Source organism: Phycodurus eques, chromosome 9 (assembly GCF_024500275.1).
Source record: "Phycodurus eques isolate BA_2022a chromosome 9, UOR_Pequ_1.1, whole genome shotgun sequence".
NCBI lineage: Eukaryota > Metazoa > Chordata > Actinopteri > Syngnathiformes > Syngnathidae > Phycodurus > Phycodurus eques.
In genome coordinates, this window is record NC_084533.1 from 29,488,239 (window position 1) to 29,507,812 (window position 19,574).

At 48.0% G+C, this 19,574-nt stretch overlaps 3 protein-coding genes across 13 annotated transcripts in view; 2 read left to right on the top strand and 1 right to left on the bottom strand.

Moving 5' to 3' along the window:
* nfkb1 (nuclear factor of kappa light polypeptide gene enhancer in B-cells 1) overlaps positions 1-10,735 on the top strand; it is a 25,201-nt gene extending 14,466 nt beyond the window's left edge. For 6 of the 7 annotated variants that reach the window (XM_061686472.1, XM_061686469.1, XM_061686470.1 and 3 more), the window contains 11 exons: positions 71-220; positions 491-595; positions 1,604-1,814; positions 1,898-2,012; positions 2,442-2,640; positions 4,421-4,590; positions 4,669-4,771; positions 5,164-5,279; positions 6,972-7,274; positions 8,517-8,637; positions 8,743-10,735. In XM_061686472.1, coding sequence (XP_061542456.1) covers positions 71-220; positions 491-595; positions 1,604-1,814; positions 1,898-2,012; positions 2,442-2,640; positions 4,421-4,590; positions 4,669-4,771; positions 5,164-5,279; positions 6,972-7,274; positions 8,517-8,637; positions 8,743-8,858 — 1,709 coding nt within the window. In that variant the 3' untranslated portion in view covers positions 8,859-10,735. The remainder of the gene's footprint in view (positions 1-70; positions 221-490; positions 596-1,603; positions 1,815-1,897; positions 2,013-2,441; positions 2,641-4,420; positions 4,591-4,668; positions 4,772-5,163; positions 5,280-6,971; positions 7,275-8,516; positions 8,638-8,742) is intronic. The other variant, XM_061686474.1, reaches the window with a different exon arrangement.
* LOC133408022 (transcription factor COE1-like) overlaps positions 8,892-19,574 on the top strand; it is a 61,367-nt gene continuing 50,684 nt past the window's right edge. For 3 of the 4 annotated variants that reach the window (XM_061686486.1, XM_061686488.1, XM_061686487.1), the window contains exons 1-4: positions 8,892-8,982; positions 13,390-13,979; positions 16,717-16,769; positions 16,886-18,110. In XM_061686486.1, coding sequence (XP_061542470.1) covers positions 17,344-18,110 — 767 coding nt within the window. In that variant the 5' untranslated portion in view covers positions 8,892-8,982; positions 13,390-13,979; positions 16,717-16,769; positions 16,886-17,343. The remainder of the gene's footprint in view (positions 8,983-13,389; positions 13,980-16,716; positions 16,770-16,885; positions 18,111-19,574) is intronic. The other variant, XM_061686489.1, reaches the window with a different exon arrangement.
* Positions 9,802-15,060, bottom strand: LOC133408023 (ubiquitin-conjugating enzyme E2 2-like). Of its 2 annotated transcripts, XM_061686491.1 has the most exons (7): positions 14,896-15,058; positions 13,928-13,991; positions 13,818-13,849; positions 13,605-13,682; positions 13,429-13,534; positions 12,819-12,912; positions 9,802-12,584 (listed from the first exon to the last, which is right to left on the bottom strand). In XM_061686491.1, exons 1-7 carry the CDS (start codon positions 14,917-14,919, stop codon positions 12,539-12,541), a joined length of 444 nt encoding a protein of 147 aa, XP_061542475.1. In that variant the 5' UTR covers positions 14,920-15,058; the 3' UTR covers positions 9,802-12,538. The 2 variants fall into 2 exon arrangements, with proteins under 2 accessions (XP_061542475.1, XP_061542474.1); XM_061686490.1 differs by having other exon boundaries at positions 13,818-13,991; positions 14,896-15,060.

Consider the following 19,574-nt stretch of genomic DNA (forward strand, 5'->3'; position numbering starts at 1 on the left):
CGCTGCATATTCCGAACTTTATTGACAACTCTGGACTGTGTCATTGATTTATTTGTGTGTGTGTGTGTAGACAAAGAGGAAGTGCAGAGGAAGCGTCAGAAGACTTTGCCCAACTTCCAGGACTTCAGCGGTCACGGAGGAGGAGGAGGAGGAAGTTTGTACCGAGGGGGCCCCCCAGCACCCCCGGGAGCAGGAGGAGGACCGGGCTCAGCTGGAGGAGGTACAACCTGCAAAACAACCTCCAGCCTCTTTGACACACAACCCAGCAAAACACAACGTCGTCGTCTTTTGGTGTGACTGTGACAGTTGCTTACAACACAAAAGTGCAGGACAAAATGAATCTCGGGTGTTAAACTCCCCCCGTCCTGGCATTCGTTCACGCGTAAATGCTATTCCGCGACCTCAGAAGCCGTTTGGTATCGTGACCTTTCACACAGAACACAGTGAGGTGACATCGTCAGTGGTGCTGACCAATTTACCCCCCCGTCAGGCTACTTCCAGGGTTTCTCCACCTTCAACTACGGGAGAGGAATGGGAGACGGCCCTTGTCCCAGCGGGTACTCGACAGGTCTCGGAGAAGGCGGAGTCAAACGCGGTGAGACACACTGTCGGTCCTTCGTCTCCAGGATGCCGGTTCAAATAGTCGAAGGGGTTTATGGTCTTCCGGTTTTAAGGAGCGTTGGCGCCAAGATGTATCGAGCTATTCGACTCCCGGTAGGCAAATTAAATCCAAGAACAGGAAGGTTTGGGAAGTCAACAAAATGTTTAACGCGATGTACCACATGAACTATATTAAAACAAACATTTACTATATTGAAATGTATTTATTTTTTTAGTGGGGTGGATGTGAGACTTTAATAGCACAGGTGTCAAACCCGCAGCCTGGGGCCCAGATCTGGCCCGCCACATCATTTGTTGTGGCCCGCAAAAGCAAATCATGTGCATCTACCTCCATGGCGGTGGTTAAAATCTGCCCCAAAATTTCAAATTGTCATGTCATAAATGATAATCAAGCAAGCATTTTTGTTACCGAGCTGTTTTTGCAGTAACTTGAACAATAGCCGAACAAACTATTATCCTCGACTTCGGATGCCAAAACTAGTTCATAAATGTGTTGTGTATATGTAAGAATGTGATGCGGTGCTTAAAAATGTGAATGGTTTCACAATCGTAATGGCCTTCTGAGGGAAAGTGTAAGTACAATGTGGCCCGTGACAAAAATGAGTTTGACATCATAATATGGAAGCCTCGCCCCAAGGTAAACCCTCCCCGTAACAAGACCACAATGAACGACAGTAGTGGCTTTTTGCTTTTCCATTGCTCAAACGTCAACCTTTTCATTTTCCTTCGGGAGCATGCCGTAGCGTTGACAACCAGGTGGTGTTTACAAAAATCCAACTCTGATGCTATGGCGACCGCAAGTACTTGTGTTGGCGAGTATTTTTTACCTAAAGTCCCGCCCTTTCTGTGGCATTGACCCAAAAGTCTTCTTTAGGAATGTGACTATTTGTGAAAAGGTCTGTGAGCGAGCCCTTCTTCACTTCTGCCCCACTGTGACATCACAAACGGGCTTATTTGCATATCTGTCGTCGCGTTTTTTTAGAAGGTTCTCCCGGCGACTCTGCGGACGACGACCCCGATGACGACACCGCGGCCTGCGCTGCGCTGCGGCCAGAGTTGTCGTGCGAAGACGACGACGCGTTGACCGGCGGGGACGCGTCGGCCGTCTTGCTGTACGCCGCCACGGGCGACGCCGCGTACCTGCTAGCCCTCCGGCGCCCCCTGATTGCGGCACAGGACGAAGACGGAGACACGTGAGTGCGCCTCATCGTCGCCGTCCGTCTTCTGCTGTCACATTTCTGGGTGGTAACGTTGAGCGCGCGCCGCTGTGCGTCAGTGGACTCCACCTGGCCGTCCTCCACAGACAGCAGGGGGCGCTGGCCAGTCTGACGCGGGTGCTCGCTGCTCTGCCGGGAGACGGACTTGCGGACGCGAGGAACCATCTCTACCAGGTACGCCGGCACCAAGGATGACTCGTGTCATGAAGTAAGCAGGTTGTGTGTGTGTTACAAATTTGAGAACGTACAAGAGAGATGTTGGACATATGATGAAGACCACATTTGCCATATACAGTATGTGATATCAGTAAATGCTCCATTATTTTGAAATCGAAAGCCATTCCTAAATGTTGTTTTAGGTGGTTCATGAAATAAAAAAATAAGAAGGGGGTCATTTGGCAGATTTGGTGTGTATTTAATCGTAGAAGAATATTCTGTGAGTCTTGAAAAATGTGTCCGTAGGGGCACTCTTAAGCGTCGTGTTTCTGAAATGGCTGCCGTTGAACGAGTTATTAATGTCGTGCAAAACGGGAACGAACGTTCGTTTAAGGGACGCGCTACACCCGTCTGTAAGTTGGGCTCCTCCCCCTCCTCGTTTCCCAGACTCCTTTGCACCTGGCGGTGATCACGTGGCAGACTGCGGCCGCGTCGGCGCTGCTGGCCGCCGGGGCGGACCCGACGTTGACCGATCGCCACGGCAACACGCCGCTGCACCTGGCGGCGCAGCAGGGAGGGGCCATGGTGCGCTTGTTGCTACATCACCGTGAGGTCAGAGGAAGCGTGGACGCCTGCAACACTGCAGGTACACGCACGCACGCGCGCACACAGTGGCTGTGAAATAGTATTTGCCCCCTTCTAAAATTCTTTTCCCCATTTGAATGTTTAAGATTATCAAATGTAAATATCGGACAAAGATAACCCAAGTAAACATTAATGCATTTTTTTTTTTATTAAGGGGAAAAAAACAACTTTAGCGCTACCTGGCCCGTGTGGAAAAAGTAACGGCCCCCTCAGCAGCAGCAAGCGAAGTCGAGGGTTTTCTACAACTGCCGACGAGTCTTTCTCATCTCTGTGGGGATATTGTGGCCCAATTGTTTGCACTGGAGGCTTTTCCAGTTAGGAAACTAACTGGAAAACCGACCCACAGATGTGATCAGTTCTAGTTAATTCAGGATTTAGTAAGGGGGGGAGGCATTACTTTTTCACACATGGGCAAGTAGCTTTGAATACTTTTTCACCTTAATAAATCACCGTTAATAATGTGCATTTTGGGTTAATTCGGGTTATTTATTATTGGCTGTCCAAGATGGCACTTACCTGTGTGGATGCCTCGTCTACGTGCTCTCTAGTATTGTCTATGTTTTTTGTGTTTTTCGTTCGTCTTTGGAGGCATTACGTGACTCATACAAGGGGAGACTTACTCAATATCAGGGAGTCTACCCCGGACTTTCTTTCACCAACATTCACAAATCCACTCAGTTAGCCCCCTCCCCCCCTCACTTAATACCAACATACAGGCAAGAACTTGAATGCGCGAAGCCTACGGTGAAAACGGTGAAGAAGTGGACCAACGAAGCAAAGATAGAACTTCAAACCTGTCACGACTGCACAGACTAGAGTGTCTTTGAAAAGACACCCGGCAGCCCTGGATGAATATGCGGACACTGTCACATCCTAAAGCAGTTTCTGTGAAGAGGTGTTGTCACATTCCTGTGGGGCCAATTATACATTACTCATGCACTCACTGTCGTAGTCTCGCCATGCTGCACTATTTGCATATCTGTTGTTGACAAACACTGGCCACTCATGTGCCTGAGTAGCATCTGCAACATTTGCACAATCGACATTGTCCCAGATGATCGCACTACCAGTCAGTCACTTTAAACTGCATACATTCCTTGAAGTCTCGGCACGCTTTGCACATTGGCCATTGCGCCGGAGTATTGTTCTATTGTTCTATTATCCATTCATTCCTCTTCCGTCCCGCTTCTCCTCACGCGGGTCGCGGGCGTGCCGGAGCCTAACCCAGCTAACTTCGGGCGGGGTACACCCTGAACCGGTTGCCGGCCAATTGCAGGGCACATATAAACAAACAACCATTCGCGCTCACATTCACACCTACGGGGAATTTAGAGTCCTCAATTAACTATTGTTCTATTAGTCATTTCAAACTGCTCTAATTGCTAGAGGACTGCATCTTTTTGCACAATTGTCAAAATAAATGAATACAATTGTACCGGCATTATTACCACATTACTGGCTACTTTTATTGCTCAGGTTTTTTTTTTTATTTTTTTTTTTTTTTATGTGTTTGTCTCCAAAGTATTCTCTGACAATTGACTGTCTATTGTCGTACTAGAGCGGCTCCAACCACTGGAGACAAATTCCTCGTGTGTTTTTGACATACAAATAAAGAGGGTTCTGATTCAGATTTGTTTGATGATATTCGACATTCAAGTGGGGAAACCTTGCAAATACTTTTTACTCACTCGTATAAAACGCCTCCAATATTTAGTCACGATACTGTACTTGCATACACTGTACATGCACTAATGAGCGTTTTGATTGGTTGTCGGTGGCAGGTATGTGCGCCATCCACCTATCGGTGGTGGCCAAGCAGCTGCCGTCTCTGCGAGAGCTTCTGGAGGGCGGGGCTGACGTAGAGGCTCAGGAGCGGGGCGGCGGGAGGACCGCCCTGCACCTCGCCACCGAGGCCGACAACGTGTCGCTCGCCGGCTGCTTGCTGCTCGAGGTAAGCGACCGCTACGGCAACTGCGACGCCGCCGCGCCTTCTGACGCTGTCGTGGCGACGCATGTTTGTGGTCACCAGGGCAACGCCAAGGTGGACTGCTGCACCTTTAATGGCTCCACCCCCCTGCACATTGCCGCTGGGCGGGGCTCCGTCAAGCTTACGGCGCTACTCATGGCTGCAGGTATGTGTACACACGCATACAGCATCCCATGCCGAACATCCATTTTGGTTTGCATGTGTACGATTGACTTGACACTTGTTTTGTGCGTGCGTGTGCGTCTACATATGTGTTCTTGTTTTTGATTGACATGTTGACACTTGAGCGTGTCCATACGTGCGTTTGTGTATTTGTGTTTGATTCACGTGTTGACGCTTTGTGTGTGTGTGTGTGTGTGTTGTGTGTGCATGCGTGCGTGAGTTTGTGTGTGTACATACGTGTGTTTGATTGTAAAATTGAAGCTTGTTGTGTGCGTGCGCACGTATGCATGCATATGCGCGCCTGTTTGACATGTTGACACTTATTGTATGTTTATACAAGTGTGTGTGTGTGTGTGTGTGTGTGCGTGTGTTCAGGTGCAGACCCTCACAAGGAGAACCTGGAGCCTCTATTCTTCAAGGAAGAGGATGAAGAGGAAGACGAGGGCTACGTTCCCGGGACCAGCCCCATCAACATGGCCGCCTCTGAGCAGGTACGGCCACAGATATGAAGCGGTAGTTACGACACTCCCCTTTTGAGCCGTGTGCCGACGGCGACGCTGAGCTAGGAGGGTCAAAGTTGTCAGCGCATTCCACACGTGTGCACCGCACTTAATGATTTTGTTCTGCCGCCCGTCTGGAAAGTTTGCATAATTACGCATGATCTGACAAACAGAAGAAGAAGAAACGACCTTTGCCGAGTGTTTCTGAAGGTTGCCGGAGCCTTGTAAAATGGCAATGTCCCCGAAAAGTGACTCTCTTTGGAAAATATTTCTTGCCATCCGGGGAAGCCACTTTTATGCCAAAAAATCCGACATCGAGTAAGACGTTCGTTTTTATTTATCCACTCTTAAACGGAACCCCGATCTGGTCCACTTCAAGTAACATCACAATAATCTCTGTCGGGCCGATCCTAAATTTCTGCGCTCGCTGTGGTAGTCTCGCCGCTCTGCACTTTTTGCATAGCTGTTGTTTTTTAAGTCACAGTGCATTCTGGGTAGGGACGTCAAAAGGGGGTGCGGCCAGTTTCGCGTCGTTTTTAGCCGAAGTCGCAGCTGGCGGCAGTGCCGGAGGAACGCTGTTCAGCCTTTTCGCTTTGAGCCAGAGTGATCAAAGAGAGAAGCCAGTCATGAAATTGGATGTACTTAAGCTTTCTGCTCTTTTTTTCCCCAAGCAGTGGCCAAAAATATCAAGCATTTGTATTATTGAGGTTGATTTTGTGCGTTGGCAACAGCAGCAAGTCTGAGATGCTCCATTTCCCTCCATGTTTGACACAGTCACTCGAACATCTACACACAGAAACTCGGGATTTGACGTTAGCACAACAGCGCTAACTGTAGCCTGAAGTTAGCTAGCAGCTCATCTGCAAGTTGGATTACGTGGAAACCTTGAAGCTTACGTTGAAATGCATCGCACAACCTTTACCTGAGCAATAGCAAACATTGTAACAGAAAACAATGTTTCCACGAGCACGCAAGCAAAGATGCAACTGCTACGTAAGGCGTATTCTGTATATGCGGCTGTGTATTATGTGTGGTGTCTAAGATAAGGAGAAATAAAGGTACACTTAGTCACTGAAGAGCTCAGGGTGTTAAATGTGCTTATCAAAGGTAGACTGCACATTACATTGGCACAAAATGGGCACCAATGGCATCATTCGCTAAGCTAACGTTGGCACACATTGATATGCATCACGAGGACTTAAACTTGGCCAATAAATGAATATTAAAAGTAAAACGGAACCGACGACATCCGCTCACCTCTTGGGTGCTCACGGGAGGAAAGATAGCTTCCAACTGTCTTGCGCGCTTGTCTGCTCGTAAATCTATTCCGCTGCTATTCACAACCGCGAAGACGTGTACGCCGACTTTTAGATTCCATTTGCATGCATTTGGAACGGCCAACAGACCACCCGCGTCTCGTCGTGAATTGGTCATCGGAGCCGTTTTGAACTCGGCGTCGGGAAAAGGGGCGTCGGCAACATCCTTCCGTCACCGTTGAGGAGAGCGACGCTGCCCACGGCAGCTCCTTGCGAGTGTTTGGATTTTGTTTCTGCATTTTGACATGTTTGTCCCAGTCAGTCAACATTGGCGGTGGCTCTCCTTGCCCGCACGCCGGGCATCGCAACACTGGCGTTGCTTTGTTAGCATCCTGAGGAGGTCATCGCATGGCGTTTATGTGTTCAGGTGTTGGAGCTTCTAAGCGGTAAGGAGTACCGTCCCAAATGTCTCAGCGTGGCTCTTTCGCCTCAGGGTGAGTTCGCAGAGGGGCCGCGGCGTTTTCGCGGAGGCCGAACACGCGTGATGTGTTTTTTTTTGGGTGCAGGCGACATGTCGAGCCTCGGCGCCCAAGTGAAGACGGCGCTGTGCCGCGCTCTGGCGAGTGAAGCGTGCTGGGAGAAGCTGGCTCACGCTTTGGGTCTGGGAATCCTCAACGCTACCTTCAGACTCAGCCCGGACCCCGTCAAGACCCTCGTGGAAAGCTATGAGGTAACACGCCTGTCATGTGACCGCAAGCAGGGCAAACGCTCATCAGATGTTGCATGTACACAAACGTTGCACGATTTGGTCACGCAACAACATTCTTATTACACATGGATTAAACATTTACTACATGTTAATTATACATTACATGTTAATGTACACGCACATACACACAAGATTTATTCCATGTATTTCAAACATTCTGTTTCGTATGGTTAACAGGCATCCATCCAACCAATTTCTGTTGTGCTTCTCCTCACTCGGGTCGCAGGTATGCTGGCGACTTTGGGCGAGAGCTCGGGTACAGCCTGAACTGGGCGCCACATATGTAAAACCCTATTCACACCTACGGGCAATTTAGAGTTCTCAATTAACCTCGCATGCGTGTTTAGTACAAATTACATGTTACAAATGACATCACGTTTGTTTATTACACATATGTTACAACCGAGGTATAAAATATTATGTTTGATACACACTACATGTTATTACAGAAATTACTGTTTTTATCAATTACACAGTACGTTAATACAGATATACAAAGCATTTATCAAACATTTGTTTCTTGCTGAAGGAACCTGTGTTTTAAAATCCCCTAATTTCCGTGGTTCCAAGCGTGTTCGTTTTCGTGAAAGAACGTCGTTCACAACAATGTATAAAAAGCAACCAATTTATTCCTGACAGAGGAGTCTATACATTTTGCAGAGCTCTGGGTTCGTAACTACCCTAACTTATTCTTAGCAGATACAGTAGTAGAAACAAACTATCTGACTCTCCCCCAGACTTATACAATGTTTCAAACAGGCCGGTGTGGAATCGCTGTCGTCCGATTGGTCCGTAATCTGACGTCATCGTTGTTCGGCCAAATGATGACTATTTGATCTGGGTCCAGACGTCGCCTGCCGATGTCTCCTGCATTCAATGTTTATAGTGGCTCCCCGCAGTTCCTTTCTTCTTTGCCATCTGTCTCCAAATACCCCGATGGGGGCCACATACCCCCCGCTGGGGGCCTTCCTGCAGTATACTCCAATACACATTCTCTTCCAAACTAGTTAGAATTACATATTAGAATATAAAGTATTCTATATTCCCTTCATTGCGCATTGCTTTAGTACACACCATTGTGTTTATTACGTCTATTACACATTTCAAGTTTATCAAACAAATGTTTAATACAGATTAAGTTGACATCAATCATGTCTTGCATGTTGATGATGATGTTCCATGTTAAGTGCACGCGTGTTTCAGGTGTCCGGCGGTACGGGACGAAACCTCTTGGCCGCTCTGAGATCAGTCGGGTCGTCCAGGGCGCTGAGCGTCCTGGAGGAGGCGCTGAGTCGCCACGACGACAAGCACAACCGGACGACGGGTGAGCGAAAGCGGCCGCGCCTTGCTAGTCTCCATGGCGACAGCCCTCACCAAATTTTGCAGCCTTTTGCCTCCTTAAACGTGACTTCCCGCCACCTCCCTGCAGGTGGCGACGGCGTGGTTTGCCCTCAGATGGCCGACCTCGAGGCGGATGCCGGACGTGCGGACGAATGTTTGGACAGCGGCGCGTGCGACAGCGGGGTGGAGTTTTCCGCCACATGATTGGCCGTTCCTCATCGTGAACCTCCCGACCTCCCCGACTGCCTCCACCGCAAGACCAATTTCAGGGCCGGGACGCGTTAGTCCCCCCCGGGCAGGAATTGCAACTTGAAATACAGACAAAGAAGTAAGCGCGTGCACACGCACACACACATGCAAATGCAGAAATCTGGAAGCTGTCAACATGTTCCAACTGCTCCACCCCTTTGGACCGGACGGCTGCACATACGTACGTGTCGGCGTTCATAGCTGTTGGCATTTGTACGCGCTCACCTTGCTGCCTATACAGGAAGTAAACCAAACAGAACCTCCTTCAAATCCGAAATACAAGCGCTCCGAAGATACGGACTTGAACTGCTTGACTGCTTTGGACCGGACAGCCGCACGCGCCGTCATACGTGACGGCCTCCCGTTCCCGTGTCGGCACCCTTGACATCCAAACGGGGAGTCACCTGGCAGGCACTCCTTGACACACAAACAACTTCTGGACTTCATCAAGTGCTCGACTACTTTGGACTTGATCAGAAATCTTGCAAGAAAAAGCATGTTGACCCTTTGGTATGATGTGGATTTGGGCACAATTGGTCATAAAACGTGATCTGAGCTTGACCTAAGTCGCAACATTCGACATGTCCATATATGACTTCAGGTGGTTCCTCTGTTGCCTCAGCCGTCCGTCTTCTAAGCTTCAGTTGGCAGACAGATGCTCGTCAGTTGTTGCAAAACATTTCATTTTCCCCTGGATGATAGCCATGCGTCCAGGCCCTGACGACAGAAGCTGCCCCAAACCATGATGCTTTTCCACCATACTTGGCAGCGTTTCACGATGTGGGCGTGTTGTGTCTTCAACTTCGGTTTCATATGTCCACACAGTAGTTTGCCAGTAACTCTGAAGCATCCAAATGCAAACTTCAAACCTCAAGCAATATAATTTTTTTTACCACGATGTCTCAAATCCGCCAATTCCATCTAATCTTCTTTCATGTTTATCGTACATTTGTGAGCACTCACCTCGTTGTCATCTGGCGTTCTGCACGGCGCGCTTGCAGTGGTCTTTACGGGACGGTGACGCTTGTGGAGAGTAGCAACAGGAAGGACTTCCATACTTTCTGCAGTTTTGCTCGTATTGTGTGGTGTGCGCCGATAATCTCGACACAGAAAGATTCTGCTCCACCGCAGATCTACAAACAAGTCCACGGAGGCTAAGATCTTGAGTGATCACACGTGATCTCACAAAACCAAAGAAGGGGAAAAATACACAAAACCACGTGAGATAAGACATGTTCGTGTTTATTTATCGCCGTGTCCTTGTTACTCGTCAGGTCGCTTCCTTTATTGGCTACATTCCGTTTCCACGTCACAATTCACCGATTTGTGTTTTTAGTCATAAATAGTGACCATGCGCAAATATTTTCGATTGTCGGCACCGACCCGTTTGGGAGGTAACCCCTAACCTAAGAAGAATCTTGTAGGATCATCTCCTAAAACGTGATATTGTCTGGCGTTTGCCATCCTCGGGCGGGAAGGAGCGAAATCTGGCCGGTTGCCCGCATGCGTGTGCCTCGGATGACGATCACGTGACATTTTCCGACCGATTGCCGGCCAAATGCGGCTCCCGCCGAAGGGTCGGCACGCTTTATCTTGCACCGGGTGATTGTCCGACTCCTGTTGTCGTTGAATTTGCTCCACGTGGCCCCTTGAAGCCTAAACGGGAAGTGTGCGGATTGACTTTGAACACTTCCTTTTCGCTCTTCTGTCCTCAACTGGAGCTTCAGCTTCAACTCGTGTGACCTTGTGCAAAGGATGCTTGATTCTATTGATTTTATTTATCTGGACATTTGAGGAATAAAGTTTTTTTTATACTTTGGTGACAAGCATCACATCTGTGTAATGTCACCACTTGGAATGTTGTTTATTTGATTGTAATTTTTTATTATAAATGACGTACACATTTATTTTGAAAAATGTTGCCGCTTCACAACACGTAAATATTCTCAGTACTGTATTCCTTTTAGCAATTTAATGACGTCCGCTGAGAAATTGACGTTGCGAGGTTGAGAATTGCCTCTCGATTGATGCCACAAGATGGTGGCAAAGCACCACTTTTGTCTAAATAAAGCTCAACTCACTTCGACATAGTTCTTAAGTCTGATCAGATGCCTGATCACAAAAACGGCAAACAGGTGAGTTATTCTGCAAATAATTGAGCATAGGTTCAAAGAAAACTCAGCAAATAGACAAATTGTAAACATGCGCTACTGTACTCTCATTTTTAAAGTACTGTAAAAAGATCCAAATATCACAATTACGAGCTGAACGTGGCTGCTAATCTTAAAGGAATTAGATTTTCTGCTCAGTTCCATCCGGGCCAGTTTACCACCTGGCTTTCTCCAGTCTGCCTGTCAAAAAGCTTCTGGACTCTTCCGGCATGTTGTCAGGCTGGCGCCACACTGGTCCAGGCTATCCTTACTGTTATTATTATTATCAGCATCATTGTTGTTGTAATGCACTTTTGAGGGCCTGAACATGGATGATCCTTGAGCTAATGAAGCTCGGAGCTAAGTTGTCTGGGGCTTTATGCCCCTGGCAGGGTCACCCATGACAAACAGGTCCTAGATGCGGGACCAGACAAAGCACGGCTCGAAAGACCCCTATGATGAGAAAAATGATTGGATCGCATTTTCACCGGGCCCCCCCCCCCCCCCCTCTGGAGCCAGGCCTGGAGGTGGGGCTCGAAGACGAGCGAGGTCGACAGGCGAATCGGTGCAGCGTCTGCAGTGATGCGGACTTTGCATCGGTCCGTTGTGGTGAAGAAGGAGCTAAGCTCTCGATTTACCGGTCGATCTACGTTCCTACCCTCACCTATGGTCACGACCCGCGGCTCGTGACCCAAAGAACGAGATCCCGGATACTAGGCGCCGAAATGAGTTTCCTCCGCAGGGTGTCCGGGCTCTCCCTTTAGAGAGAGGGCGAGAAGCTCGGTCATCCGGGAGGATCTCAGAGTAGAGTCTCGCTGCTCCTCCGCATCGAGAGGAACCAGATGAGGTGGCCGGGGCATCTGATTCAGATGCCTCCCGGACGCCTACCCGGTGCGGAGTTCCGGGCACTTCCCGCCGGGAGGAGAGCCCCGGGACACGCCGGAGAGACTTGTCTTTCGGCTGGCCCGGGAACGCCTCGGGATCCCCCCTGGAAGAGATGGATGAAGTTTCTGAAGTAACTCTCCGCTTACCCTGTTGAGGGTTGCGGGGCGCCGGCGTCTCCCTGCTGACTTGGGGCGAAAGGCGGACTATGCCCTGAATCGGTCGCCAGCTAGTTGGAGCGTGACCATTCAGACTCACTGAGTGGGAACTGAATCCACGCTGCCTGCAAGTCAGGCCAATGCACCACTACACCATCCGTGACTGTTGTTATTATGATTATTACTATTATTATTGAATGACAACTACAATGTTTGGACCAATCGGCCGTCAAGTTTCATCTGGAGTGCAAAAAAATAGGGGCGGAGCAGGGCGAGGAAGAAGCCACGCTTGCCAAACAACAAAAAGTTGAAAAACCTCTTACATGCTTTCTTCTTCTTCACAGTTTATGAAGAGATCAACTTGAGGTTTTTGGACCAATAACAACAGAAAAAAAAGAACAAAGTGCTGTGATTGGCAGATGAGTCGGGGCGTGCCCACCGAGGATCACATGGCGTACTTCTGAGTCCAGTCCTGAGCGGTCTTGTTGTACCTGCAACACACAAAAACACAACGTTGTGAGTGTGTGCAAAGGGGCGTCCAACTGGAGGGACAAATGAACCGGGGCCCCAATTATTTTGGGGACAGCCAGGGGGCCCAAAAGCCGCGTCCCCGCCCCCTCCCGTCGACTCGCGATATCTGGAGGCAAACATCCGCCTCCGCCCCCAGGTGACAATTTGGGGAGGGGGCCCTCCGCGAAGGTTCGGTCCGGGGCCACTCCGATCACCTGACGGGATCCGTCTTGTAGATGCGAGCGATCTCGGGCACCAGCGGGTCGTCCGGGTTGGGGTCGCACAGGAGCGAACAAATGGACAGCAGGACTACAAACAGGAAGTCAAACGAAAAGGAGACGTTACGAGTTTTGTCACCACTTAAAGCCAAAGGATCACAAATTCACATGAAATATTCCAACATTGTGACAGTACAGCGGACCCCCGCATACCTGCGGCTCAGCACCCGCGGATTCACCTATCTGCTGATTTTTCCCCCCCCCCTTTTTTTCTCAGGGAAACAACCCTGAAAACGCCTTTTGGGCAGTTTAACCCCGCTTAAAAAAAAAAAATAAAAATTTAATTTATTAATAATAATTTATTTCAATGCAATTACAATGGGTGGCAATCATCTGCAGATTTTCCTTATTCGCCTGGCAGGGGTCCGCTCCCTAGTTAATAATTAGCCCGTTTGTGACGTCACAGTGGGCCGAAGGTGTAGAACGCCAAAAGCGTGACGCGGTTGTTTTGTTTCACAGGCGACTCAATCGCATTATGTCGAAACGGTCGCACGTCCTGTCTCCGCAGGCGGACGGTGTCGCCCAGCGACCGGAGGGGGTCGCATACCTTTGGAGATGGTGAGTGCCGGGGACCACTGAGACCTCAAGATGTCCAGACAGATGCTGCCGTTACTGTTGATGTTGGGGTGGTAGATTCGGGTCGTGAACGCCACCTGATGGACACACGCGCACAGGCGCTGGAGTTTTGTGCTAGTTGCTTGACCTGGTGATGCGTTCACTGACCTTTGGAGGTTTGAAGGGGTAGTCTGCGGGAAAGTGGATGGTGAGGAAGAAGACGCCACCCTGGTAGGGACTGTCCGGCTACATGCACGCGCACACACACACACAATCATGCGCACGCATGCATATCAACACACGCTCACACACACGCACACACAGAGGTTCAACGCTGCTGCTTCTGGTGATGGTTTGTGCGCGTGTGCGTGCTGCGCTTACAGGTCCCATGATGGTGGCCTGCCAGTGAAACACTGAGGAAGGAGGAGACAAGCCAAAGTTAGCCAAGAAGAGGCCAGGCAGAGCGCAGGGAGAGGTCAAGCTCGTCTTACTGTCCTCGTCGACGGGCCCCGCCGAACACTGAGCCGGAGGGTCTCGGGAAAGGTCCGTCAGCTCCTGACGCACGCGAACGCAACACGACCACACGTTACTCCCTTTTCTATTCTCCTGACCGCCGCCAAATATCGATAACTCGATGATGGAGGGCCAATCAAACAAGTCACGAGCCCAATATTCCTCTAAAAAAAACATCAATAATAAATCTCGTTCGATGTGGCTGTCCCCAAATACATTTAAAAACGACTAACGATTGTTAACTTTATTTGTAGAGACCCAATGACACTCAACAACTTTTTATATTGAAATCAAGATACAGTAGAACACAAAATTACACACAATATCAAGTATTGCTGTATCCTCTTTATTTTGAAGGGGTGCCGCCTAAATTGGAAAGTGTTTACATATATATAAAATGTGTTATTGCAGCTTAACTGGGGCCTTCTGGGACTCTCCAATGCTGGAAAACTGTAATGATCATTTAAGTACTCCACGATTAAGTTTTGAACATTCAAAATTTACTATTTCAAGGGAGAAGAAAATATTGTAATTATGGAAACAATAATTTGATTTTATTCGCCAAATATTTTATGCACAAATGTCGTTTTCTGAAAACCAGCCCAGTATTTGCATCGTATGCAAATTAAGTGTTTTTAAATACAGTACTGATGCATCTCAATCAATTCGAATTCTTGGAGAGTTAATTGTATTTCAGCATTGCAATTGCAAAAGTGAAACTCTTAACAGCATTACAACAGTTTCCTTTAATCAGTGTTGAGATGCTATTCTTTTAGTCAGTTGCTTTTCTTTTGTAAATGGGCTTTTCTTTGGCATCGATGACGTGCTTTCTGAGTCCACTGAATAGTGGGAAGAACACTAATCCAGCCACCTAAATAACAAGCGAGCTAGCAGTGAGAAGGAAAGAAAGCAAAAAAAAGAGACGGAGAAGAAGACAAAGAATTACCTTCGAAATTCGCTTTAACGCCATCGTGAGGCTGAAGAGGAGGAAAAGGCCAGCAAGGTGGCTAGCTAGCTAGCTAGCTAGCATAAAGGCTAAGCGGCTAGACTGCTACCATCCGGGCTGAGGCGACATGGAATGACGTAACATCCTCACTTCCGTCGCCCCATCGATGACGATGCGTCAGGGGGGCGGTGCCTGCGGTGAGGGTGTTCGTGAGTAGAAAAGATCCAATCAATTTCGCGCATTTCGTCACAAAACGTCACCTGGTTTTTACTTTGTAGTTTCATTGAATGAGATGTGTATTGTTGTTATTAGCAATAACAAATATAACGAGCTAAAAAGTGAAACCACAAAGTAAAGTACCTTTACTTGAGTACCAATCTTACTGCCCTGTACTTGAGTACATTTTTGGAGTACTTCTTGTTTGACCTCCACCACATTTATGAGGTGAATCTTTGAGCACCTTTCTAGCGAGGCTTCGAAATACTCGTCACCTCGAAGTCAGCGCTGTGCGCCTGAATCTTTTCACGCAGTGTTCTTGACAGACCCAAACAAGCACCGAAAAACACTTGCTACTCTCCCCCCCCCCCCCGTTTATCCATCCATCCATCCAAATGAGCAAACGTTAGGTAGAGTCAACCTCAAGTTCTGAATTTGATTTGTTCCGCGACCCCGACGTTCTCCGTTGTCAAGCTGAAACATTCGCAAACCGATGAAATGTTCGGCCATTGAAAACGATTCATCGACTGAATCGTAAACCGAGGTGTCACTGTATCGCCGTAATATATCCGCACATGACAAAAGCAGTAACGTTCTGTATTGAAGTACAAGTACAACAAAAGAGCTTTTTGGAGAAAGTAAAAGTACTGATTCAACTCCTTAAGTCAAAGTAAAAAGTATTGATGATGGAAAGTCCAAATGACCTTTTACTGTTAATTATACTCCACCCCTTACAATGAAAAAACAAATCAAAAACAACAACGCACAAAATAGTTTCTTCATTCATGAACTTGTGTCATGTTTTACAACCAATCAAAACCAATGCTAATTACCTGAAGTGACTAAAAAAAAAAGAGAAAAGCAAATTTAAGTCATGTAAACAAGAAAAAGGGAATCAAAGGTAAATAAAAGTAAAGAACAGCTACATAAAGACTAATTAAGTACAGTAACAAAGTGTTTGTACTTGGTTACTTGCCCCTTCTGCATGAATTGGTCACCTGATGAAAACATCTTGGCTACTGACACCAAATTCAATTCAAGTATTTGTCATCTTTTCGCGTATGCTGCATCACGGCTGAGACGTTCCACTCGTGCGGTTGTCGCGTCAGCCACAAGATGGCGCAGTCTTCCTGCATTTCACGACCTTTCCAAAGTGGTTGGAGTTGTTGCTCGTTGAGGTATTTTCATGAAAGCGGACCGCGCGCCAGCAACATCTCCACATTGGGCAAATAAAACAAGAGCAGCAGATTATTTGCATACAAATACAAAATCATCAAAGTATTTACTATTTTGCAATTAGTGCTCATTTTCAAACAGCAACTTGACGACGACATTTGGAATCGTGATTTCATCGTTGTTGTTGTGTTGTGCTTGAAGTAACAAATAAGGTTAAAGCAGGTTCAATGCGTTATGTTGCTTTAGCCAATAATTGTAATGACAAGAAGAGCTCAACTGTGAATATTCATCACGCCAATAATTAAGTGTGGTTGTGTGTGAGAGACAGAGAAAATAAAACAAAAGGAGTGTCAAGGATATCAAATGTGCTTTTTTTTTTTTTTTTTTTTTTGTAATCTCATCTCATATTTTGTTTCTTGCACACTGCAGGTTCACTTCCTGTCCGCAAAAGTCCACTTCCTGTCCTCTTCCGGTCCACCAGAGTCAGTTTGCAGTCTTCTACTTCCCGTGCCTCAAATGCTTCCTGTTGAAGTTGTGGCGTTGGTCCACGATGTCGTGAAAAACCTTTACAACGTATGGTTTGCTTTTTCTCATTCAGAATGGAAGATTTTCTGCCCTCAGCGTGCACGGACACGACCGGCATGTGATGTCACGGGAGTGGGCAACCAATGAGAGGTGAGGTCTGCGCTACTATTGGAATGGTGCGACCGTACAGTACGTGGACACACACACGCACGCACGCAGGCTTTGCTCCATTCCACTTCCTGTCCGCAGTCCGGTTCCTATCCACATCTATTCCACTTCCTGTCAAAACAGATTCCACTTCCTGTCTACTTCCTGCCCACATGTTGTGCAACCCATTGTACCTCCATTCCACCTTGAATTTTCCAGGCCACTTCCTGTCAAACAACGAACGTCCGCTTCCAGTCCACTGATACCACTTCCTGTTGACGAGTCCACGAGTTCCACTTCCTGTCCACCAGAGTCCGCTTCCCGTCCATTTCCTCCACGCTGTCGCTATTGAGCGACATTTCTTGCAGCGGGCCACGGCGGCCAATGAGAGGCCCGGACGTTGCTAGTATTCAAATGAGGCGCCCATATACGGAGGGGAGGGCACGCCCCCTTCGCGTCCCGCGGGAGATCCGAGCGTCCTGCCGGCCGGCCGGCCGGGAGAAGAAGACGAAGACGGAGGAGAAGAAGCTTTCCTCCGGGAGGGGGGGAGGGTTGAGCGAGGGGGGCAATCTGCCTCGCCCCCCTCGCTCACCCACAACGCCGCCCCCTCCCCCCTCCCCCCTTCCTCCTCCTCCTCCTCCTCCTCGTGGCGTCGTGGACCTCCTTTTGAAGGCGAGTGTTGTTCTATCAAAGCTTGTTTCTCTCTTTTCTTGGACTTTTTCCTCTGGCCGCCGGTCGCCTTCATCCAGACTCTCCCGTCTTGACTGGCGCCCGCCGCCCCCCCGCTGCACCTTCGCACCCCCTTTGGGATGCCCCCCCGCTCCGCTCTTCCCGGCGCAGAGTGCTGACGCTCTCCAAGATCTCCATCATCGCTCCGGAGGGATCGCACCTTCCGGACTCTCGTGCGGATCAGGACCCCCTCGTTTTGGGAAAGTCCCACCCGCGCGCCCCCCGTCCGGGTGCCTGACGGATTACTCTTCCTCCTCCTCTTCATCGTTGCGGCAGCGCCGCTGCGCGATGTTCTCCGTCCAGGACGGCCTCCCGCGGGGGGGTCTCACCATGAAGGAGGAGCCACTCCCCGGCGGCATGACCCCCGTGCGCTCCTGGATGGCCGGCGGCGGGATCCTGGACGCCAACACTGCCGCGCAGAGGTCTGACCGCACGCACGCGAGGCGAACGGCTCCGATTATTATTTTGGCCGCTTTTCTTGAACTGTCACGTGAGCCACAAGTTGCCATTATTATTATTTGCCGCTAAGCAAAAAAAAAAAAGATTCCAATGTGCTTAATTGACGTGATTTTGCCCTCTTTTCCTCAATAAGAATCTAATCCTAAAAGTTAGTTGAACACATTTGAATGTTCCACTTAAATACCATCAATAGACTTTTTTCACCGCGTAATTATCATGAAATGATAACACATCACACACACACACACCAAAAGTACCCGTCGCTCATTTTTATGTATACTTTACGTGACTGCGAAAGTCTTTCAAATAATTTTTTGAATTGTAATGTGTACGAAATACCAAATGTTGCCTGACAACTGAGCTCCTGGTTAAAGGTTTTCCTAAACAAGGATTTAGATTTTGCGTTTGGAAAACGTGCGTGTGTCGACTTGTTCAAAGTTGAAGATAACGACCCTATGAAATAAAAAACATGACAAATATAGTCGTGGAATGAAAACAAACACTAGAATGCTTCTCGTTCATATTCATCGTCAGATTAATTTCCTCAATCATTTTTGAACGAAATAGATGTCATATATTTTATTTCAAAATTGTCTTGAATTATAACTTTTCATTTTCACAAAATACATCGAAATCACATTTTAAATTCAGGGCGACAAAATCACATGTTCAAAATTGTCATCTTTTTGCACTAATATCCATAGACAGTATATTTATTTCTATACATTTTTGTATTTACCGTTTGACAGCAATTTACACACGTCCACTCAAACATTCGTGTGTGTATGCGTGTGTGCTCTCAATGCCAGTAGGCAATTTTCAAATCAAACGTCTTTATATATGAATAATTCATGACAGCACATCTCGTCGTAAAAATAATAATACAAATAATAATGACAATAAATGTCATTCAGTGTCAGGCAGACGCGACACGCACGTCTTCGATCTTCGGGACGCGCACGTGAGTGAGCGTGTACATTGAAGAGATGGAAAAAAAAACAGTTCCATTATTGAATATTTACATGATATGACATGCAAAATACATTTTTAATTGTCACGTGAATATGAAATAATCTTCTTAAAAAAATCATTACACCATCTCAATTGACTTCAAATCGTAATTGACGATGAAGTCATCAGAACAATAAGAATCGGGCCAAATGTTGACGATGTCGTCATCGACGAGTATTCCCATCGCATCGGCGTCGTAGCGCGACGCGCGCGCTCACACGAACGAGGCCGCCACGTTGCCTCTCGCACCCGAACCTTCTTCCTTAACAGGAAGTCGGCCGCCACCCGCGTCAACTTTCGCAGCCGAGACGCAATTGTTGCCCTCGATTGCCACCGCGCATCGCGACGAAATTTAGCGGGCGGGAGGGAAGGCAGCCCGTGAATGGAATAGCAGAGTAAATACTGGGAATTGCTAT

Bases quoted from the DNA above. Each gene is read 5' to 3' on its own strand.
- LOC133408023 (XM_061686490.1), bottom strand. From the start codon at position 14,919: ATGGCGTTAAAGCGAATTTCGAAG. The intron at 13,992-14,895 runs GTAATTCTTTGT...CGCGTGCGTCAG, and splicing joins CGTTAAAGCGAATTTCGAAG to GAGCTGACGGACCTTTCCCG. The intron at 12,913-13,428 runs GTATGCGACCCC...TCCTGTTTGTAG, and splicing joins GGCACTCACCATCTCCAAAG to TCCTGCTGTCCATTTGTTCG.